This window comes from Pogoniulus pusillus, chromosome 5, assembly GCF_015220805.1.
Source record: "Pogoniulus pusillus isolate bPogPus1 chromosome 5, bPogPus1.pri, whole genome shotgun sequence".
NCBI lineage: Eukaryota > Metazoa > Chordata > Aves > Piciformes > Lybiidae > Pogoniulus > Pogoniulus pusillus.
The window spans coordinates 26,444-50,172 of NC_087268.1; the positions used below are offsets into that span (position 1 = coordinate 26,444).

A 23,729-nucleotide genomic window follows, 5' to 3' on the forward strand; every position below is an offset into this window, starting at 1 on the left:
AATTCTACTTTTGAATACTTTGAGTGAACAGAAATGTCAAAGGATGTGTGTGGAACAGAACATACATTACCTGGGAATCTAGGACAGATTCACTAAGGAAGGAATGCTGATTGGGAGGATCATCTTTTTGTACAGTGGGTCTTGGAGATGATTCTAGGTCACAGTTTGGTGCCATTGTTACGTTAGGGAAACCTAGAGAAATCAGACAGAACAGGGAAGAACACAGAGGACTTGGTCTGCAGTATGTTACACGACTTTGTACCTAAAAGTAAGGTCCTGTACTGTGCACAAAAAGCATCACAGGGATGTACATTGCTTTAAACAACTGCCAAAGGCCAAGCATACGGTCATGGTTATCTTAACGTATTTGGCCACGTAACAGGTTTCTGTCCTTCTCACCTGATGAAAAACACTTGTGCAGAAGAAACATGTAGGAAGAAACAATCACTATAAGCAAAAAAGAATGGCAGCCTACAGAGGTAACAACCTAAACTTAAGATTCCACACACAAACTGCCAGTCCCGCCTTCCAGCAGCATAAGGATTCACAAACAGAGTAAGAAAAAGAGAAGTCCTGTTCATGAGCTGCTGATAAATCTTTAACAATATCCAAACCCAGGCTGCTAGCCCACATGGCAATGAGAACCAGAACTACTACAGTGGCTTGAACTCATGCTCTGCACAGACCAGTAGCTTGTCTGTGGAAAGGGTGAGCATGAGGTGTTTCACAGTTAAGTGATCCACAATTTCACAATGGACTGATACAGCCGAATACAGGGCTGGGTGCTAGGTTGGACTGGATGATCTTGGAGGTCTCCCCAGTCTGGTTGATTCTATAATTCTAATAACCACCCATTGGAAGTATTATCTTCATTTGAGTTTCATCCAAGTCCCGAGAGACTGCTATGCTAGATGGAAAGCTACAATCACGAACTAAATGAACTCACATTTGTGTAGAAAGATAAACCATAAGCTATCAACGGTTACAATGTAAATGGCAAGGAATAAGGGGCATGAGATAGATAAAGAACTGGCTTGACCGGCCAAAGAGTGGCTGTCACTGGCTTCACGTCCCAGTGGAGTCCAGTGACAAGCAGAGCCCCTCAGGGATCAGTCCTGGGACCAGTCTTGTTCAACATCTTTCTGGGTGACCTGGACAGAGGCACTGAGTGCAGCCTCAGCAAGTTTGCTGCTGACACCAAGCTGTGTGGTGCAGCAGCCAGGCTGGAGGGCAGAGATCCATCCAGAGGGATCTGCACAGGCTGCAGAGGTGGGCACAAGCCAAGCTCAGGAGGTTCAACAAGACCAAGTGCAGGTTCCTGCAAGTGGGTGGAGGCAATGCCAAGCACAACTGCAGGCTGGGCAGTGAGTGGCTGGAGAGCAGCCCTGAGGGGAGGAACCTGGGGGTGCTGTTGGACCAGAAGCTCAACAGGAGCCAGCAGTGTGCACTTGCAGCCCAGAAAGCCAAGCAGAGCCTGGGCTGCAGCAGCAGAAGTGTGGCCAGCAGGGCCAGGGAGGGGATTCTCCCCCTCTGCTGTGCCCTGCTGAGACCCCACCTGCAGTACTGCACCCAGCTCTGGAGCCCCTATTCCAAGAGGGCTGTGGAGATGCTGGAGTGTGTCCAGAGCAGGGCCAGGAGGATGCTGAGAGGCTGCAGCAGCTCTGCTGTGAGCACAGCCTGAAAGAGTTGGGGCTGTGCAGGCTGGAGCAGAGGAGGCTCCCAGGTGACCTTCTTGTGGCCTTTCAGGATCTGAAGCGGGTTACAAAAAAGCTGGGGAGGGACTTTTGAGGCTGTGAGGGAGTGGCAGGAGTGGGGGGAATGGAGCAAAGCTGGAGGTGGGGAGAGTGAGAGTGGCTGTGAGGAGGAAGTTGTTGAGCAGGAGAGTGGTGAGAGGCTGGAGTGGGTTGCCCAGGGAGGTGGTTGAGGCCCCATGGCTGGAGGTGTTTGAGGCCAGGCTGGCTGAGGCTGTGGGCAGCCTGCTCTAGGACAGGGTGTCCCTGCCCCTGGCAGGGGTTTTGGAACTGGCTGCTCCTTGTGGTGCCTTCCAACCCTGACTGATTCTATGATGTGACAAAGTCATAAGTAAAATGGTCATACTTGTGAGGAGAAGCCAACAGGACAGGTGACTCAAAGCTGACCACCAAAGTATTCCAGTCCACTCAGTATGATGTATGTGGACTCTATTCCTCTACAACCAGTGTCTGAGGAGGACTCCATCTGTTCTTCTGCTTTGGTCCCAATCCATGTGTTCCTGAATCCATAAGTTCCTGCATGCCACTGAGTCCAGTCTTGACTCTGGGGGAGTTCACTATTGGGTTTGCATTTATTATTTTCTTATTAGTATTATTATCATTTTATTGCTACTGATTAAAGCTGTTTTAAGGGACTTTTTATCCAACCCATAAGTCTCCCTCCCTTACTCCCCTTTCCATTCTGGAAAAGGAGAGGGGCTTAACAGAGAGCATCTCTCATTAAGACCAGCCCAGCCTTAGTCCTTGACACTGCAACATGAACAGGATCACTAATGCTACGTTGATGAGCTATGACACTCAATAATGCTGTAATGATGATGTTAGATGATGAGATGAAAACAGCAAGAACACTTTGCAAAGCAAGGCTACTTATAAAAAGCAAGGACATAATCTTGAATCTGTTACTGAAAGGAAAGAAGATGGTCTACCTGTTCTCGTGCGAGGAGCACCTGCAAGCAGGCCTTCTGCCACAGCCATAATCTGATCAGACCGCTCCACAGCGTCTTGCAAATGGTATTGCTCAGTCAGAACCTGAAAGTATGGTGTGAAAGGAAATATTTCAGTTGGAGGATGCTCAGAGGGCTGCAGCAGCTCTGCTGTGAGCACAGACTGAAAGAGTTGGGGCTGTGCAGGCTGGAGCAGAGGAGGCTCCTAGGTGACCTTCTTGGGGCCTGCCAGGAACTGAAGGGGGCTACAAAAAAGCTGGGGAGGGACTTTTGAGGCTGTGAGGGAGTGCCAGGAGTGGGGGGAATGGAGCAAAGCTGGAGGTGGGGAGAGTGAGAGTGGCTGTGAGGAGGAAGTTGTTGAGCAGAAGAGTGGTGAGAGGCTGGAGTGAGTTGCCCAGGGAGGTGGTTGAGGCCCCATGGCTGGAGGTGTTTAAGGCCAGGCTGGCTGAGGCTGTGGGCAGCCTGCTCTAGGATAGGGTGACCCTGCCCATGGCAGGGGGGTACAAACTTAGGAGGAAATTCTTCAGTATGAGGGTAGTGAGACTCTCAAATAAGTTGCCTAGGTTGTGGATCCTTCCTCCCTGAGGGTGTTCAAAGCCAGGTTGGGTGAGGCTTTGAGCAGGGGAATCCAGTTGAGAGGCAACCCTGTCCATGGTGGGGAAGTTGGAGTACACAATCTCTACTGTCCCTTCCATACTAAGCCATTCTATGATTCTGAAGGCAATCATCTGACATATCTACTTTTCCAAATCACTACTCAGTTTTTGCACTTGGTACTAACTAAATCCAGCCTTTCCATTTAGCTATCCGATGCAAAAACAACACAGGTTTTTACTGACAGACATGCCAGATCTACAGAAGGAAGGAAAAAAAGTAAAAAGCTGGCTAGCCTCAAAACATGCTTTTAATTGCCTCAGGGAAAGTAATCAAGGTGACATGTTTAACTGGACACAAATTACCCCAGTTAATTTGTTTTCAAATTTGTTTACAGACCTGTCAGTATGACCTCAGTGACAGGCAAGGTCATGGAACAGGTCATCTTGAGTGCCATCACAAAGCACCTACAGGATGGCCAAGGGATCAGGCCCAGACAGCATGGGTTTAGGAAGGGCAGGTCCTGCCTCACCAACCTGATCTCCTTTTATGATCAGGCTCCTGCCTGGTGAATGTGGGGAAGGCTGTGGATGGAGTCTGCCTGGACTTCAGCAAAGCCTTTGACACTGTCTGCCACAACAAGCTCCTGGCACAGCTGGCAGCTCATGGTTTGGACAGATTCACTCTGTGCTGGGTAAAGAACTGGCTGGAGGGCAGAGCCCAGAGAGTGGTGGTGAATGGTGCCACAGCCAGGTGGCAGCTGTCACTAGTGGTGTGCCCCAGGGATCAGTGCTGGGCCCAGTCCTGTTCAACATCTTTACTGATGATCTGGACCAGGGGATTGAGTCCAGCATCAGTAAGTTTGCAGATGACACCAAGCTAGGAGCAGCTGTGGAGCAGTTGGAGGGTAGGAGAGCCCTGCAGAGGGACCTGGCCAGGCTGGATGGGTGGGCAGAGGCCAATGGGATGAGATTGAACAAGGCCAAGTGCAGAGTTCTGCACTTTGGCCACAACAACCCCAAGCAGTGCTACAGGCTGGGGCCAGAGTGGCTGAGAGCAGGCAGGCAGAGAGGGCCCTGGGGGTGCTGGCAGAGAGGAGCTGAAGATGAGGCAGCAGTGTGACCAGGTGAGCAGCAGAGCCAATGGCATCCTGGGCTGCATCAGGGGCAGTGTGGCCAGCAGGACAAGGGAGATTCTTCTGCCCCTGTGCTCAGCACTGCTCAGGCCACACCTTGAGTGCTGTGTCCAGTTCAGGGCCCCTCAATTCAAGAGAGATGTTGAGGTGCTGGAAGGTGTCCAGAGAAGGGCGACAAAGCTGGTGAAAGGCCTGGAACACAAACCCTATGAGGAGAGGCTGAGGGAGCTGGGGTTGTTTAGCCTGGAGAAGAGGAGGCTCAGGGGGGACCTCACTGCTATCTACAACTACCTGAAAGGAGGCTGTAGCCAGGTGAGGGTTGGCCTCTTCTCCCAGGCAACCAGCAAAGGGACACAGTCTCAAGTTGTGCCGGGGAAAGTATAGGCTGGATGCTAGGAGGAAGTTCTTCACAGAGAGAGTGATTGGCATTGGAATGGGCTGCCCAAGGAGGTGGTGGAGTCACCGTCCCTGGAGGTGTTCAAGCAAAGCCTGGCTGAGGCACTTAGTGCCATGGTCTAGTTGACTGGCTAGGGCTGGGTGCCAGGTTGGACTGGATGATCTTGGAGGTCTCTTCCAACCTGGTTGATTCTATGATTCACTCTCCCTGCTTGATCTCTTCCTGCATCAGCAGGTTCCCAAGCTGTGCTCTCCTGCTGAACATGTTATGAACGTTTTTAGACCATTGCACCCAAGGTAGATTAGCTCACATCTGTTTGTGAGCAACAGAAAACAGTGACATCAGCTTCTCAGACCTCTAGGCCAACTTACACGACCTTGCCCAATTCACCGAGTGCTGCACTTCGGCTCAGCTTAGCATCACCTATAAATTTCATGAATTTCCCTCTTGTTACTACAGATAATGAAATGAGATTAATTTTAAAGTCTCCTCACTATGACAACCCACTCGCCACCTACCCTTCAGTGCAGAACACTACGGTTATTTAGGATCAGTCAGCACAGCATCTACACATTCACAGTTCACATTTACAGAGATGAGCTCATGCTGTTTTTCCATTCAGATTTTCAGGCAGACAAATCCCCAAAAGATTAAGAATTTGTTCACCCTTTCATAACTTTTGCTCTCCTCTCTTCGGCCTACAAATAAAAAAAATAGTAGCAGCATCTTCCTGGTTTTTTGTCTCTGAGTCTTTAGTAACTGAGTAGAGTTCAAGCAGCTTAGGAAGCTACACTCTCAGAGCGGTAAAGGAGGAACAAGATCACTAAGATAGAGACAAGAACTCATAGTGGTTGTGCACTAGTGGGAGAGACAGTCTGAAGCATTTTCCCAGTTACTATGAACAACAGGACACAGGAATTAACAATAAACAAGCTAGGTGTAGGCTTAAATGGTGACTGTCCTCCATTTATCTTTTGTTTTGCACATGAGAAGCTGCTGCTGCTGTTTCAAACAGTAGCAGGCACATGGATTTCAGCTTGCCTAGCATGATCTCATTTTGTCCTCCTGTGTGGAAGCACCTTTTCTCCGATCCAGAAGCAGACACAGGCCACGTTGAATAAAGCAGTCTCTTGCATATGAAGGGGAAAGCCAGTTGGGAAGAATTTAAATTGGTGAATTGTCATTAGAAATGATAACATGCAGGGAAGACTATTTCTTATCTTTGAGTTTCCACATCTGCAAGATACTGAGCTCACATAACAGGCAACCCAGCCAAATCTTAGAGCTGGTGGTCTAATCTACCTTTCTGATACATAACTTATTTCTGCACAGAAGTCTTATTGAAACTATTCTAAGTGATCTCATTGCTGTCTACAACTACCTGAAGGGAGGATGGAGCCAGGTGGGGGCTGGTCTCTTCTGCCAGGCAACCAGCAAGAGAACAAGGGGGCACAGTCTCAAGTTGTGGTAGGGGAGGTCTGGGCTGGATGTTAGGAGGAAGTTGTTGTCAGAGAGAGTGATTGGCATTGGAATGGGCTGCCCAGGGAGGTGGTGGAGTTGCCATCCCTGGAAGCATTCAAGACAAGACTGGCTGAGGCACTTAGTGCCATGGTCCAGCTTGGTTGAGTCTATGATTCTACTATTACACTAAGGACATTTGTATATAAGCCACAGCTTTTTTGAACACTCCATTGTCCCAGGTTAAGGTGGATCCCTCCCCCGGCAGCATAAATTCACTACAACATGGATTTTTTTTGAAAGTCAGGGGGAAACGAAATTGTATTTACTGTAGTTTAGATATAAGAGTATAAGGAGAGTACACTACTAGAGAAATATAATAACCTTAATGAAGATGGGGAAGGGGTCAAGCAGCAGCGAAGCAGCAAAAAGCAGAAGCAGCCAAAACAGCAGTAGGGGAAGATAGCAGTGGGTGCAGCAGAAGCAGCAAGGGGAAGGTCCAAGCTGTGCTTCCAGACACAAAGCTCTTGATGCTTCAGTGAAATTGTATTACCTTATCTACTGTTCTCTAGAATGTTCACCCATCCACTCAGAGCTTCCACTTCTAAGTTTCCCTGTTCCAAACTTTTTAATGTCTGAGATAGAAATCTAGCTCAAAGGGCCACATCCACTGAAATGTACTCAGCAGAAAAGCATGTAAATGACAAAGGTTGAAATCAAAGTGTGAGACTTGATGAGCATGAGATCCTGAACACAAAAATTCTGCCGTGATTGCAGAGAAACAGGTGACCTTCAACTCTCAGGAACTTTCATTTGTTTCTGTCTAAGCTTGAGGATCCTCAGAGATCAGGAAGACTTCTGAACATTTACAAAATATGAAAGAGAGAAGTCTGTGATGGTTAATCTGCTGCACATTTACAGGATTGGTAAATCATGTTTATTTTAACTGGTAGGTCAATACTGTTCATTCTCATTCTTTACCAATAATTCTCAGTTTTGTCTAAGTGCTGGTGAGGACTGATAGTTAATAAATGTTTGGAGATTAGTTTTTATAATGTAGAGCAAGGAGTCACCTGTCATGTAAACCAAGATGTTGTTTACCACTGAAACGCCTTTTCAGTGACTCTCTCTGTTAGCTAAGACTTAGGCTCGCTGCTACAATGCAATACTCAAAACCAAATTCAACTATTTCTAGTCAGGGTGTTTCAGAATGCCTAAAGAACAAGCTTCTCAATCTCCAGACAGCAAGCTTGTCAGCCAGCAGCCACAGACCCTCAACCTTTGTTGTGTCAATTCTCCTTCCACACAAGCTCATCCTTACCAATTTTTTACCTCATCCCTACAGACCCCTGCGACTCTGAATTTCCTCTGTTTCAATAAGCAACAACAGATTATGATGTCCCTCCCAGAAAGTGAAACGTTCATGTTTCCATCGATGGAAAATACTAGACAGGGAGGAGATGGCAACAGCAATAAGAGCACAAAGACCACACAGTTCGGCTCTGCAAGCAGCTCCTGCTTAGATGCAAAGAGGCCTGCAGACGTAGAGAGCACAACCAGCCAACAAGGATCAAATATGCAACTGTGTAGATCAGCTAATGTTACACAGCTTATTCCAATCTCTGCACGCACTCAACACATAGAGCAGGGAGAGTATATACATACCTAAAGTTAAATTACCCGGTAAGGGGAGCAAATGTCAACCTACGTGTAAGAGCAGTTTTCTACTACTGATGCAAATGACCTGTAGCAGGCTTAAAGCGCAGATTTAGCTCCTACCTCACGTATCACAGACAGTTTCCTTTTCTCCAAGGAGTCAGCAGCCATTTGTTCTTGCTTCTTCCATTTTCTTTTCAGCGCTCTCTCTTGCAGCTCCAGATGAGCCAGTGCTTTGTGTTTTGATTTGTGTATCTCATGGCGACGCAGCTACATAAACACGAAAGCAAACATTTTTTGCATCAAAGGACAATCTAAAGCAAAATGCGCAGGGGAACATTAACAAGTCCTGCTTGATATTATTGTTCACGCGCTGAACACTTCACAGTAGCACTACTGACAGCCTCACAAACATCCAGAAATGTCAAATGCCATCACTAGCAGCCGATTTAAAGTAGCTGCAAAGGTGAACAGGTAAATTGCACCATTTCCATCTCCCCTACACCACTGACTTACGTCGTGGTAGGTCTGACAGGCCCAAATAGGCTTAATACATGTCCAGGCTTGCCCAGGCACGTTTTTCTGCTCCACGGGAGAAGCAACCGTGGGAAAGGAGACAGAAGAACTTGGAGCCACTAAGCGCAAGGTACACATGCTTAGCTTGTGTTTGCCTTCTGCAAGGCCTAGGCTTTTCCCAAATTTGGGTAAAGCAAACCTATGGCTTTGCCTAATATGATAAGGTTTGGCTAACTGCTATTCTGTGTCCAAAGGGAAATTAATCTCAGCCCACATTGGCAAAAAGAGATATGCAAGTAAACAAGGTGCTCTGGTGTGCTCTGCTGTGCTATGCCGTGCTGTTCATGCCTGCTGTTGCCTGCTGCCATTGCTTACTGCCTCCTTGTTTGCCTGCAAACTCCACTGTTGTGAGTTCACCAGGGACAGACTCTAAATGCCTGCATGCAATCGGCCTGCATAGCCAGCATGACATTGTGCTGAGACTGCACATCACAAGACATCCTGCCTGCACCTGAAAGTCTCCTGCTAAGACTAGGAGTCCTGGAGATACACAGCTCGTCCAGAAGACTCAGGAGACAAGGTCAGAGATTGTCTGTTTCCTTTCCCCAGAAGCCTGGGAGGAATCAAGTCTCAGCTGCTGACAAGACAGAGTTCCCTGAAAGCGTTTGGGTACTGTCTGGGACTGTGGCCAGCCCCTGCGAGTCAGGTAATAACAATTTTGTGAGTAAATAAGCCTCTTTGTAATTCTCCATTGCCTTCTAAAAGCCTCTTTGTAATTCTCCATTGCCTTCTGCCATAAGCAGAAAGAGCTGCTTGAGTCCACCTAGCGGGCAAGCGGCACATTGACCACAAGCGGCACTGGACCGCAGGAACCTTCTCTTCCAGTTCAATTAATGTTTATCTATTTTTTGCTGGTTATTACCAGTTCTAGATATTATCTGTAAAATGCTTCCATGACCGTGAAAGAACCTGAACACGATTAAAATTAGTGGTCAGGGGTGGCGAAGAGTCCCGATATCAAAATCAATAATATTAATTTTGGCATCAATACCATCTCACATTGCCTTCCCCCTCATAACAACTCACTAAGGTTCCTCTCAGCTTTAGAGCACCACCTCCTATAACACACATAAAAAGACATTATGCATTTTCCTGGCCTCACATTAGCGTCAACCACCAGAGAGAGTCTAACACTTCTTCTAATGGTGATACACATTCACTTTAACCACAAATCAAGTGTGTGCAGCGCTTTTTGAAGTGTCAGGAGGCTATCAAGACAACTATTTATGGAATCGAGACTCTCTTTGTTACTGTTCCCATCTGTCCTGACTAACCTGTCAAGATTTATAATCAAAGACAGCACCTCCTGTCTATTCCATCCTGGTAATCACAGCTATCAAGGAAAATAAAATGGAATTAACATATTCCATATTAACATCTTCTAATTAACAGGTCAGCATGCTCAGAATTAGTGTTTCCTAAAAAATACAGCATGTCTTTCAGTCCTTCCAATAGAGATGATACTTAACTTCAATTACTTCTTTGAGATTTTAGGCTTTCATATTGGCATAGACTTTACAGTAACAGCAACTACAGCTACTGATTCCTGATGGAAACAGAAAGCTGAAAAACACCGACTGCTAGAGCTAGGGATGTATGATATTATAAACAAAGAACTAACATCCAAGAGCAACACTAAAGAAACGTCAAAAAAGGAGATTAAACATTAGCAGAAATTATCCCCATAAGTATGGCAAACACTTTTGTCAGATAACCAACTAAATCTTGGTACAGAGGAGCTGTGAGTGTCATTAAACTTACAATATCATCGGGAGTTGCACGGTGGACTGTCAAATCTTGGACCGTACTCTGCAAACAGTAACCAGAGAACACATCACAATCCAGAACTGATGATGAAGTTGAATTCTTTCTCAAGTTTCATTTTAAAAAAAACAAAACACAAAAAAATACCCTTTAATAATTAGCAGAAAACTACGTAATAGTGCATTCTGAAGGTACTCTAAAACATTCCACCTCCAACAAAAAGTCGCAGAATCATTAGAGTTCAAAAACATCTTCAAGATCATCTAGCCCAAAAGCCAGCCAAAAGTCGTTAAACCGTTAAACCAAGCCAAACCATCATCATTAAACCACTAAACCATCGCCTGCCAGGATCTGAAGAGGCCTACAAAAAGGCTGGGGAGGGACTTCTCAGGCTGCCAGGGAGTGCCAGGACTGGGGGGAATGGAGCAAAGCTGGAGGTGGGGAGAGTGAGGCTGGAAGTGAGGAGGAAGTTGTTGAGCAGGAGAGTGGTGAGAGGCTGGAATGGGTTGCCCAGGGAGGTGGTTGAGGCCCCATGGCTGGAGGTGTTTAAGGCCAGGCTGGCTGAGGCTGTGCGCAGCCTGCTCTAGGGTAGGGTGTCCCTGCCTCTGGCAGGGGTGTTGGAACTGGCTGCTCCTTGTGGTCCCTTCAACCCTTCCAACCCTAGACTGATTCTATGAGTCTATGTCCCCAAGTGCCATGTCGACACGTTTTCTGAACGCCTCCAGAGATGGTGACCACTTCCCTGGGCAGCCTGTTCCATGCCTGACCACTTTTTCAGTAAAATGGCAGCACTTACCAAGACCGGCCGTATTCCTGTCTCAGGGCCGAGCTGCCAGCTAAGAGGCCTCAACTCCAGCAGCACCGAGGAGGTGAGAGGGGCCACGTCCACTCCACGCACATAAAACTTCGAACCACGGAATCCCTCCCCGTAAAAACACACGCACAAACCAGCCACCTCCAAACTCCCCTTCCCCAGTGGCTAAAAAGCCAAAGGCGACCTATGTGTGTGTCGTCCCGGACAAGCAACCCCGCCGCCGGGGCCGCCTTACTGCCTGCAGGCCAGAGGAGGCGCGGGAAGAACCGCCGAGGCCGCAGCAGGCTCGGGGCCCGGCTCGGCACACAGGAGGGGAAAGCAACTTACATCCCAGTCCCGTCTCGCAGCCGGCGGCTTCCTGGGGCCCTTCCTGCTAGCACCGCGAGCCCGCGGTCCCCGCAACAGCGACATGGCCGAGGAGACGAGGCGGGACCGGCGCCACAAGAGGAGCCGGAGGGCTCCGCCCGCCGCACGGCCGCCCCGCGGCGCAGCCAGGCTCACCTCTGCCCGCCCTGAGGGGCGGAGCGCAGCAACGGCTCGGCCCTGCCCGCCCGCGCCCGCGCTCCCTTCAGGGCGGCGGGAAAGCGGCGCCGCGGGCGGCTCTGGTGCTCCCTCCTGGCCTCTAGCGTCCGCCCCGGTAAGCATTTCCCGCTCCTTAACCTTGTTCACCCGCGCCTCACGCCGGCTCTTGCCGCCGGCCTCTCCTCACGAGGAGAAACCGCCGGAGCCTGCGGCTCCCTCTCGGGTTTTCTGTGGTGGAACAGTCCCTGTCCGACCCCGGGAGACACCTCAGGGGTGCAGGTTGGAGCCAGGTTGGGGGGGCGGCTTTCTCTCCACAGTAACCATATGACAGGACAAGAGGAAATGGCCTCAAATTACAGCAGGGAAGATTTAGATTGAGATTAGAAGAAACTTCACTGAAAGGGTTCTCAAGTGCTGGAATAGGCTTCAGGAGGTGTTTCAAAGATGCACAGACAGAATCATAGAATCAAACAGGTTGGAAGAGAGCTCCAAGCTCAGCCAGCCCAACCTAGCACCCAGCCCTACCCAAGCAACCAGACCATGGCACTAAGTGCCTCAGCCAGGCTTGGCTTCAACACCTCCAGGCACAGTGACTCCACCACCTCCCTGGGCAGCCCATTCCAGTGCCAATCACTCTCTCTGCCAACAACTTCCTCCTAACATCCAGCCTAGACCTCCCCTGGCACAGCTTGAGGCTGTCTCCCCTTGTTCTGTTGGTGGTTGCCTGAGAGAAGAGCCCAACCCCACCTGGCTACAGCCTCCCTGCAGGCAGCTGCAGGCAGCAATGAGCTCTGCCCTGAGCCTCCTCTGCTGCAGGCTGCACACCCCCAGCTCCCTCAGCCTCTCCTCACAGGGCTGTGCTCCAGGCCCCTCCCCAGCCTTGCTGCCCTTCTCCAAACACCTGCCAGCACCTCAACATCTCTCTTGAATGGAGGAGCACAGAACTGGGCACAGAACTCCAGGGGTGGCCTGAGCAGTGCTGAGCACAGGGGCAGAAGAACCTCCCTTGTCCTGCTGCCCACACTGCTGCTGAGCCAGCCCAGGATGCCATTGGCTCTGCTGCCCACCTGCCTGGCTGCTCTCAGCCACTCTGTCCCCAGCCTGTAGTGCTGCTTGGGGTTGTTGTGGCCAAAGTGTAGAACCCTGCACTTGGCCTTGTTCAGTCTCATCCCATTGGCCTCTGCCCACCCATCCAGCCTGGCCAGGTCCCTCTGCAGGGCTCTCCTACCTTCCAACTGCTCCACAGCTGCTCCTAGCTTGGTGTCATCTGCAAACTTACTGATGCTGGACTCAATCCCCTGGTCCACATCATCAGTAAAGACATTGAATAGGACTGGGCCCAGCACTGATCCCTGGGGCACACCACTAGTGACAGCTGCCACCTGGCTGTGGCACCATTCACCACCACTCTCTGGGCCAGGCCCTCCAGCCAGATCTGGTGCTAAGGGACATGGTGTAGCATCAGCATTGGTAAAGTTAGATAATGGCTGGACTCAGTGGTCTTAAAGGTCTCCTCTAACCAAAACAATTCTACAATTATTGCTCTTCCATGTCTTCTACCTCTCACCTTAATTTTTCCACTCATTTAATTAATGTCCCTCCCCACTGCAAATGTCCTCCCAAGCCATCTCTCACTGCCCCTCTGAGGAAGCCTGGAAGTTTTCCCAACGTGATAATGTATTTCAGATCCTATTAAGCACCATTAAAAGCAGAATGTCACATGAACTATTAAACTTAGGTCACATCGAATTAAAGAGTGGCACTTGACCATGAAATAACAAACAGATCTCATTAACTGCCACCGAGTGTGTAGTGTACCCAGCTACCCACAAGGAAGTTCTAGCTTCCACAAAGCACTGGTTGTGCTTAAATGAGACATTAAAGTTACACTCAAGTGCAATATATTTCCTACAAATTTGTCCCAGGAATATGCCACAGATCCTCCACTTCTCTGTCACATACCTGGTGTCAAGATGGACATTACGCTGAAGGGTGATAGTTGACATCCTATAGTATAAAGTAAGTTCACTATTTCATCTGTGGGAGCTCAAGTGAGGATACAGAGTTTATCAGCCTCTTGGTCAAAGAAAAATTCCCTTTCACCAAGACTTCCTGGTGCTTAAGGTCCTCATCAGCCTGATTGTGGCCTTGCCAACGTCACTGCAAAAATATTTTTGTTAAGGTACAGATTGTAACATTTAGCGTGGGGAGAGAAGGAATTTGGTTTCATGTGATACACAAAGAAAACACTGAATTTACAAAGAGACAAAAACCATGACAGAAAGGTGCTATTAGCAGCTGTCTTTGCTGATGTGCTGCAAATGTGGCTAAGTCATGGGTTTTGATTGTTTGTTTTCAATACTAAAAGTTACACCTGAATTTCAGTTTCCATCCGGGCAGTAAACATAGATACCACATGCAACCTTGAAACTCAGTATCAGAGCACAGCCTGTGGTAAAACAAATCCTTGTTCTCACACACATGTGCAAGGTAGTGTGCTGGATTCATTGCTCTCTGTTTATCTGAACATTTGAAACCCAAAAGCATAAATTAAGGGCACATCTGGAATTCTCTCCTGACATGGCTTTAAACTGTCTTGGAGAACAACATCTACTGAAGAAGAGAGAAAGGCACAGTTAGCTCCGTACATCATTGGAATAGGCTGCCCAGGAAGGTGGTGGAGTCACTGTCCCAGAGGTGTTCAAGCAAAGCCTGGATGAGGCACTTATTGCCATGGTCTGGTTGATTGGATAGGACTGGATGATTGTCCTGGAGTCTGGTATACCCCACACTCCCTCTCCCTCTGTGGTTTGAATGGGAGAGGAAAAGGCTCCAGCCCTCTGAGCATCCTCGTGACCCTGCTCTGGACACACTCCAGCATGTCCACATCCCTCCTGGAATGGGGGCTCCAGAGCTGGATGCAGTACTGCAGGTGGGGTCTCAGCAGAGCACAGCAGAGGGGGAGAATCCCCTCCCTGGCCCTGCTGGCCACGCTTCTGCTGCTGCAGCCCAGGCTCTGCTTGGCCCTCCAGGCTGCCTTCTTTCCTCCAAGCTGAAGAGCCCCAACTCTTGCAGGCTGTCCCCCCATGGGGAAGGTGAGGGTTGGACTAGATGACCTCTGGAGGTCTCTTCCAACCCTTGCCGGCCCGTGATGCTGTGTGCTCGTCGCTCCAGCAGCCCGGCAGAAGGCGGGACCAGGACGGTCCTGACTCGTAGGGGCAGGAGTGTCAGAGCCCTGCTGCTGCCGTCCGATGTTCTTGACGTAACCCACAGCTCACAGTCAGCTGCCCAAGGACTAACGCTCCGTAAAACCATCCCCCCAGAACAGCTCCCTGCTTGAGACCGGGCACAGTGAGGGGACCTTCCCCGGGCCGCCCAGCCTGCCTCCCCTTCCCGCTGCCGGGCCGTGGAGGCCCCTTCCCCTCAGTAAAGTTGCTCGGCGTCCGGCGGGAGAGGGGCGGGGGTGCCCGGAGCTGCCTCCCCGCCTCCTGTTCGTATCGCCAGCGAATTACCTCAATTGCAAACGGAGCGCCCCAGCGCCCGCCCCGCCGGGGGGAGACGCTGCGGGAGCTGGGCGGCCCCGAGGCTGCTCCGCAGGGACGAGGCTATGGCCCGGGTGCCGGTAGCCGTGGTCCCCGGGGCTCTGCTCAGCGCCCTGCTGTGGGCGGCGGCAACGGCGGCGGGGGCCGGCCCCGGGGGCAGCCCGACACCTGGCGCCTTCGACCGCCTTTACCGGGGAGCCGTGAACATCAGCGCGGAGCGGGTCTACGCCTTCGCCTACAGCAGAGAGCCCGGGCAGGTAGGAGCGTTCCACGGAGCGGGGAAATTCACCGGGTCGCTCCCTCCTCTCCGCCGGTGTGGATTGGAGGGGGTTGGTGAAGAAGCGCTGGTGGCGCGGCCGCTGCGGCTCACGGCTGTGCGAGGGCGAGCCAGGCTCTTCCTCCGCCACCGCCGTCCTGCCCTCCTTCTTCTGTCCGGTCCACTTGCAGGCTCCGCTCCCCTCACCCACCCCATGGGCTTCCCCAGCACCACCTGAGCGTCCCGGGGGTGGGGGAGGGGGTGGTGGAATCCTAGAGGTGACGGAGTGGGGAAGTGGCTTGGTGCACCCCCTCGCCCGGGACGAGGGCTTGGTGTCCAGCGCTTCCAGCAGCAAAATGGGGTTAAAGTCTAGAAGGGGATTATGAGAGGAATAGTACTACCTAACAGAACAAATAAATGCTGGTGGTGTGTGAACTTAATGCGCCTTTTCAAATACAGTTTTCCACACTCGTGTACTTCTCTAGGATCAGGATCTTCTCTGGGAGGTGAGGAGGCTGTGGGGCAGCACGGCTCAAGCCATGGCTGCTTGATGGAGAAAGAAAACCTGCCGTTTCAGTATGCCTAGCTATTGCAGGTTACCACCCCATCCCCCTACCCTCCTCTTTTAATGTCGTGTTTATCTCCAGTAACTAAGTGGTACCTTGGAAACTGCCCCAGTTGTTTGGATTGGGTGTTAATTGCTGAGTAAGATGTTCTGATATACCAAAAGATGGTGAACTGGGCAAATGAACTAATTCTCAGTTGCACAGGGCAAGAGAAAAAAACAGCAGACATTGCTTTTTCTACATTATAGTTCTAATGCTTCACTATGGAGGCAATTGTTAGAAAGCATCATAAAAGATGAGGCAGGAAAGCAGGAGGAGATGTTTGTCAGCCCTTGCTTTACTCTGAAATTCCAAAATAGCCAGCCCTTTCAATGGACTATTCTGTTGTATGGGTTACTATGTAATAACATGCACCTGGTATTCATGGGGCAGGAGTTGTGTGTTGGGGCTGTGATGCAACTGAGCCCAGTGTTTCTTAGCTATTGGGTGCCACCACTGAACCTAGGAGGTCAAAAGCACTATTTGGCCATGAGCCTCCTTGTAGAAGCTGGCGGTGATGAAACTTAGGTGTTTTCAGGTGTAACATGGGCTATTATGGTGAGGGCCTATTGGCACACCAACTGTTGTGAGCAGAGATAGCAGGCATGTTTACTTCAGTTAAAATGATTTTATCTTCTTCAGTTTAATGCATTCTTTGCTTTCCATTCTGCTTGTGCTTTCCATTCCAGACCTTCCATGAGAAGTTTTCTCTCCTAAAGAACTAGAGTAATAATGAAGTGGGAGTAGGCAGGCAAAGTACCCAGCTGCTTGGTGGTGTTTTTGAGTATCTAGCAGTGTCTTCTACTCAATGGCTACTTTCAGATGCTAGGCCATTCCCCTAGCTGTGGAGAGCCCCCAGTTCAGGTTACCCGATAATTTAAATGGAAATTCTGTTGCCATAATCGCTATGTTCTTGCATACGGGAACGTGGAACCTCGGCAGAGATCACAGCTCACAGGGTGTCAGGGGTTGGAATGGACCCAAGGAGAGCATCCAGTCCAACCCCCTGCCAGAGCAGGACAATCCTATCTAACACAGAGCACACAGGAACACATCCAGACAGGCCTGGAAAGGCTCCAGAGAAGCAGACCCCACAGCCTCTCTGGGCAGCCTGTGCCAGTGCTTTGGGACCGTTCCAGCAAAGAAGTTCCCCCTTGTGTTGAGGCAGAACCTCCTATGCTGCAGCTTACACCCATTGCTGCTTGTCCTATGCCAGGGAGCAGTGAGCAGAGCCTGTCCCCCGCTCCTGGTAGCCCTCAGATACTGATAAACATTGATCAAATCCCCTCTCAGTCTTCTCTTCTCCAGACTGAGCAGCCCCAGGGCCCTCAGCCTCTCCTCATCAGCCATGCCCTGCAGTTCCCTCATCATCCTCCTAGCCCTCTGCTGGACCCTCTCCAGCAGATCCCTGTCCCCCTGAAACTGGGCAGCCCAAAACTGAAGGCAATATTCAAGATGAGGTCTCAGCAGGGCAGAGTAGAGGGGGAGGAGACCCTCCCTTGATCTGCTGGACACACTCCTGCTAACACACCCCAGGCTCCCATTGGCCTTCTTGGCCAATGGGACTGTGGGAGTACTGAGGGAACTCAAAATGAACAAGTGTTCCAAGCCCTCTAAGCTCTGGCAGTTAAGGGTTAATTTGTTGAGAACACAAATGGCAGTACTACCAAGCATGTGGGTGTTTTGCGCTGTAGGAGAGCATTGTGAGGAAGCTGACTGTCAAAGACACTAATAGTTCATCCACATCAGAGCTCAGGTCAGCTGAATGTGTGATTTGGGAGATAACTGTGTATAGAATCTCTCAGAAGAACAGGTTTCCAACTTTCCATGTGCAGGCAAAGCTGCTGCCATCAACACACAGCTCTTGGGTGTTCAGACAGTGCATCTTGGTTACGAGGAGCCCAAAAGCTGAGCAGTGGGCTGCACCTATTTTAGGGGGAGATGTGGATGTTATTTTCCTCCACCTCCTCTCTTGCCAGGGCTAGTCTCAGTTATCTTATGGCCCAGCCTTACTGGAAGTTGTGATTGGCAGTAGATTAAGCTATGGCTTCTCTGCTCAGCAGCTGTGCCATGTAAGCATGTGTAGGCCTGGAGGAAAATGTTTCCTGAGTGGAATTTATCTGAGGGGCAATGAGGAAAAAATTGCCCTTAGTGAAGGAGTATGCTTTAAGTGGCTGTGTACCACTGTGGTAGGTTGCTGGCATTATCCTTCCTTCCTTCGTGGCTACAGATGGCAAATATATGGCTGACTTCAGGGAAGAGGGGAATCAACACTGGCAAGAACTGAAGTCTTTCAATTGCATGGGTTAAACTTTGTTGCCCACTAACAGAGACCAAGCCCCTTTTCCAGCCCAAAAGTGCGATACATGTGGGTTCCTCTGATCTCTTGCGAACGAGTCCCTTGTATCCTAGGTTGTGGAGGCAGGGAATTTCTGCGGCTGAGTCAGGAGTAGGTATAAAAATAGAATTCTTTTATTTTCCCGAGCCCCACCCCAAACCATATACAGAAATTACTTTAGTTTTAACTGGCAGATTCAGTTTGAGAAGATCCTACAAGGGTACCATAGGTAAATTTGACTATTTTGGAGTCAGGAGGTGGAAAAGGCTAAGCTACTAAACAGCATTCCCCACTATTAATCAGGCTGAGCCAGAAGTTTCCTCACAGGTGAGCCAGGCTGGGAGAGCAAGGGCGCTCCAGGGGCTTGGCCGTTGCCCTCTTTCAAAAGCCATCCGCGGCTCGTTAGGGGCTGCCAAGCTGCACGAAGGCAGAGCTGACAGCGGGAAGCTGTCCAAAGCAGGCAGGGTCCCGGCCCCGGCCCTCGGGAGCGCCCGGGGACGCTTTCTGCAGGAACTGCACAGGCGGGGGAGCACTCTGAGGTGGGAAGCCCAAGGCGGGCAGCACCCCAATATTTGTACCCTTCCTAGACAGAGAGCCGAGCTACCACTGCCTGGGCGCGAACACCACAGCCGACCCCTAGCCCAATCCCAGCGCGGGCACTGCCCAGCACCCCTGGTGCCTAAGGGCCCTGTGCTGCCCCGCGGGCACTGCCCAGCACCCCTGGTGCCTAAGGGCCCTTTGCTGCCCCCGCGGGCACTGCCCAGCACCCCTGGTGCCTAAGGGCCCTGTGCTGCCCCGCGGGCACTGCAGGGCACCCCTGGTGCCTAAGGGCCCTGTGCTGCCCCGCGGGCACTGCCCAGCACCCCTGGTGCCTAAGGGCCCTGTGCTGCCCCGCGGGCACTGCCCAGCACCCCTGGTGCCTAAGGGCCCTTTGCTGCCCCCGCGGGCACTGCAGGACACCCCTGGTGCCTAAGGGCCCTGTGCTGCCCCGCGGGCACTGCCCAGCACCCCTGGTGCCTAAGGGCCCTGTGCTGCCCCGCGGGCACTGCCCAGCACCCCTGGTGCCTAAGGGCCCTTTGCTGCCCCCGCGGGCACTGCAGGACACCCCTGCTGCCTAAGGGCCCTTTGCTGCCCCCGCGGGCACTGCAGGACACCCCTGGTGCCTAAGGGCCCTGTGCTGCCCCGCGGGCACTGCCCAGCACCCCTGGTGCCTAAGGGCCCTTTGCTGCCCCCGCGGGCACTGCAGGACACCCCTGGTGCCTAAGGGCCCTTTGCTGCCCCCGCGGGCACTGCAGGACACCCCTGGTGCCTAAGGGCCCTTTGCTGCCCCGCGGGCACTGCAGGACACCCCTGGTGCCTAAGGGCCCTTTGCTGCCCCCGCGGGCACTGCAGGACACCCCTGGTGCCTAAGGGCCCTTTGCTGCCCCCGCGGGCACTGCAGGACACCCCTGCTGCCTAAGGGCCCTGTGCTGCCCCCGCGGGCACTGCAGGACACCCCTGGTGCCTAAGGGCCCTTTGCTGCCCCCGCGGGCACTGCAGGACACCCCTGGTGCCTAAGGGCCCTGTGCTGCCCCCGCGGGCACTGCAGGACACCCCTGCTGCCTAAGGGCCCTGTGCTGCCCCCGCGGGCACTGCAGGACACCCCTGCTGCCTAAGGGCCCTTTGCTGCCCCCGCGGGCACTGCAGGACACCCCTGCTGCCTAAGGGCCCTGTGCTGCCCCCGCGGGCACTGCAGGACACCCCTGCTGCCTAAGGGCCCTTTGCTGCCCCCGCGGGCACTGCAGGACACCCCTGGTGCCTAAGGGCCCTTTGCTGCCCCCGCGGGCACTGCAGGACACCCCTGGTGCCTAAGGGCCCTTTGCTGCCCCCGCGGGCACTGCAGGACACCCCTGGTGCCTAAGGGCCCTGTGCTGCCCCGCGGGCACTGCCCAGCACCCCTGGTGCCTAAGGGCCCTTTGCTGCCCCCGCGGGCACTGCAGGACACCCCTGGTGCCTAAGGGCCCTGTGCTGCCCCCGCGGGCACTGCAGGACACCCCTGGTGCCTAAGGGCCCTGTGCTGCCCCGCGGGCACTGCCCAGCACCCCTGGTGCCTAAGGGCCCTTTGCTGCCCCCGCGGGCACTGCAGGACACCCCTGGTGCCTAAGGGCCCTTTGCTGCCCCCGCGGGCACTGCAGGACACCCCTGGTGCCTAAGGGCCCTTTGCTGCCCCCGCGGGCACTGCAGGACACCCCTGGTGCCTAAGGGCCCTTTGCTGCCCCCGCGGGCACTGCAGGACACCCCTGGTGCCTAAGGGCCCTTTGCTGCCCCCGCGGGCACTGCAGGACACCCCTGGTGCCTAAGGGCCCTTTGCTGCCCCCGCGGGCACTGCAGGACACCCCTGGTGCCTAAGGGCCCTGTGCTGCCCCCGCGGGCACTGCAGGACACCCCTGGTGCCTAAGGGCCCTTTGCTGCCCCCGCGGGCACTGCAGGACACCCCTGGTGCCTAAGGGCCCTTTGCTGCCCCCGCGGGCACTGCAGGACACCCCTGGTGCCTAAGGGCCCTGTGCTGCCCCGCGGGCACTGCAGGACACCCCTGGTGCCTAAGGGCCCTTTGCTGCCCCCGCGGGCACTGCAGGGCAGGGGGAACAGGTTTTTGGCGCCTTTCCTCTCCCATTCAAAGCACAGAGGGAGAGGGAGTTTGGGGCACACCGGACTCCAGGACAGGTGGCAGTTGCATCTGCTTTGCTCTAGGCGAAGAGCCAGAGCTGGAGTTCACTACAATACTCCTCTGGGACTGTGTGATGAGGCACTTGCTCAGACCAAAGCCATCTGTCCTAGCTGCAGGGAAACTCCTTGTTCTGCTACACAGGACAGCCAGGTTTAATCAGTGCTCAAATCTGCCTTGCTCGTTGCTGTTTCACCTGCAAATGTAGCACCTACATCTGTTATAATGACTCCGGAAGCTATTTTTTTCACCTTCTGAGCTGCTTTTGGGCTTCACACATAGAGCTCTTCAAGCTGGAACTAAACTACTGTAAAATATTCCCTTTCTCTCTGTAATGTTAGCCTTGGCTCTGGTCCAAGTTTCAGCCTACAGCCACAGCACACATGCAATAAAACTTATCTCTTGCATGGAGACCACCAAACCTGAGCTGTAATGGAGGCAAAAGGGTAGGTTCTGCCTTTCCTTAGTGCTGAGTGGCAGCCCAGCATTTTGGCCCCAAAGATGCAGTGAAAAATAAAGTGGGAAGACTACAAATGTTTGAATGAGAGGATTGAACCGTGTTCACTTTTGGGCTCCCTGGTTTCAGAGGGACAGGGATCTGCTGGAGAGGGTCCAGCAGAGGGCTGTGAGGATGATGAGGGGACTGGAGGGCATGGCTGATGAGGAGAGGCTGAGGGACCTGGGGCTGCTCAGTCTGGAGAAGAGAAGACTGGGAGGGGATTTAATCAATGTTTATCAGTATCTGAGGGCTGCCAGGAGGGGGGGACAGGCTCTGCTCACTGCTCCCTGGCACAGGACAAGCAGCAATGGGTGTAAGCTGCAGCACAGGAGGTGCTGCCTCAACACAAGGGGGAACTTCTTTGCTGGAACGGTCCCAGAGCACTGGCACAGGCTGCCCAGAGAGGCTGTGGGGTCTGCTTCTCTGGAGCCTTTCCAGGCCTGTCTGGATGTGTTCCTGTGTGCTCTGTGTTAGATAGGATTGTCCTGCTCTGGCAGGGGGTTGGACTGGATGCTCTCCTTGGGTCCCTTCCAACCCCTGACATCCTGCGAGCCTGTGATTGCTTAAGGTTGGTAGAGCTCTTGTTATTGCAGGGTCTCAAGGGCCCGAACACTGTTGCTTTTAAGTTGCTGGTTCTACTCAGTTCAGCACAGGACACTGAAAGGGCCTCAGCACACCATTTCTGCAACCTAACATTAAATTCCTGATGAGGCAAAAATGCAGGCACAGTGTCACATCAAAGCAAGCTATTGTATATGATGTCCAAAGCCACCCAAGGTTCAACAGAATTCCTTTGGAATAACTGTTGTATGTATGCTTTATCTTTTTTTAAGGAAAACAAACACCCCTAGGAGGTGACAGTCTGGGCAGTGTAGAGCACACAGCAGTTGAAATGCTTTTGCTGCTTCTCAGTGGGGTCTCTTGACCACTCTACGTTCTGCTCAGGGCAACATCAAAAGCATTTGCTTACAGGAGAAACCAAATGTAAACTACGAGAGAAATAGCATAGGCACTGCTGAAAGCATGAACTTGACCATTGTATGCAGCAGTGTGCTAGTTTGAGCCTAGCTGGCATATTTTAGTGAGAAGAGTTAGATGCTAGGCTGTGTAAAGGGAAGAATGGTGATGTCTGCTGCACTCATAGACTTGCTGAGATGGATAAAAACAAGAACACACACAGAGATAAGACAGTTTGCTCTCTGGCTTTGAGCTGCGCTTCTCTCTCTCTAACCTGCCATCTCTGTGTCTAATCCTTCTGCTTCCTTACCCCCCTGGCCAATTCTCCAAACTCACCTTGCCTTGCAGAGTCTGGGATAAGGTGGGAAGGAGGTGGCAGGGTGGTTGGGAGCCCCTGATGGGGACTGTGGTTTCTGGGAGGGCTGCTGTGTTTCTGCATTACCTTTTTAATTTGTAAGTTCTTGAAAACTCTATGTCTGGGGGAAAAAAGCAATATCCTAAGTGATGGAATGGCGTGGGAGCTGGCTTTGCTGTGAGTTGGCACCACGTGCCCACCTGAGGGCCCTTCAAACTGAAATTATTCATTTGAAAATCTATGTTTTTGTTAACTTTCAGTCTCCTAACTCAGAGAGACAAAGAGCATACATTCTCAAGGAGGCTATCAGTTTGCAGGTTTTAGGGAAAAAGCCTGAGAGCTCTGCTCTGTTTTGGTTTTGATTTTTTTTTGCAGGGTGGCCCCACAGGTCTACTGATGGTGACTTTGGTGCTGGCAAGAATTTTGGGTTTATTTCTAAAGCATAAGCTAATGTCACATAACTTGGCAATGAGCTAAAGCCTCTCATTTGAATTTGGATGTTGTTCTAAATCTTAAAACTGCTCCTGGGACCAGACTTCTTCAACATCTCTGTGGGTGACCTGGACAGAGGCACTGAGTGCAGCCTCAGCAGGTTTGCTGCTGACACCAAGCTGTGTGGTGCAGCAGCCAGGCTGGAGGGCAGAGATCCATCCAGAGGGGGCTGCACAGGCTGCAGAGGTGGGCACAACCCAACCTCACGAGCTGCAACAAGACCAAGTGCAAGGTCCTGCAGCTGGGTCGAGGCAATGCCAAGCACAACTGCGGGCTGGGCAGTGAGTGTCTGGAGAGCAGCCCTGAAGAGAGGAACCTGGGGGTGCTGCTGGACCAGAAGCTCAACAGGAGCCAGCAGTGTGCACTT

General features: G+C 52.0%; 2 protein-coding genes across 9 annotated transcripts in view; one reads left to right on the plus strand and one right to left on the minus strand.

The window, feature by feature from the left end:
* Positions 1-11,589, minus strand: part of SPICE1 (spindle and centriole associated protein 1) — a 31,333-nt gene extending 19,744 nt beyond the window's left edge. The window contains exons 1-5 of one of the 3 annotated variants that reach the window (XM_064142945.1): positions 11,420-11,586; positions 10,276-10,323; positions 8,062-8,208; positions 2,681-2,783; positions 71-192 (exon numbers count right to left, since the gene is read on the minus strand). In XM_064142945.1, coding sequence (XP_063999015.1) covers positions 71-192; positions 2,681-2,783; positions 8,062-8,208; positions 10,276-10,323; positions 11,420-11,503 — 504 coding nt within the window. In that variant the 5' untranslated portion in view covers positions 11,504-11,586. Of the gene's footprint in view, positions 1-70; positions 193-2,680; positions 2,784-8,061; positions 8,209-10,275; positions 10,324-11,419 lie in introns of all 3 variants that reach the window. The other 2 variants (XM_064142946.1, XM_064142947.1) reach the window with 2 other exon arrangements.
* Positions 11,590-14,872: 3,283 nt separating this feature from the next.
* SIDT1 (SID1 transmembrane family member 1) overlaps positions 14,873-23,729 on the plus strand; it is a 52,011-nt gene continuing 43,154 nt past the window's right edge. For 5 of the 6 annotated variants that reach the window (XR_010302281.1, XR_010302280.1, XM_064142951.1 and 2 more), the window contains exon 1: positions 14,876-15,413. Coding sequence is in view for 4 of the 6 variants with exons in the window: in XM_064142951.1 (XP_063999021.1) it covers positions 15,222-15,413 (192 nt within the window). In the remaining 2 variants the exon portion in view is untranslated. Of the gene's footprint in view, positions 15,414-23,729 lie in introns of all 6 variants that reach the window. The other variant, XM_064142954.1, reaches the window with a different exon arrangement.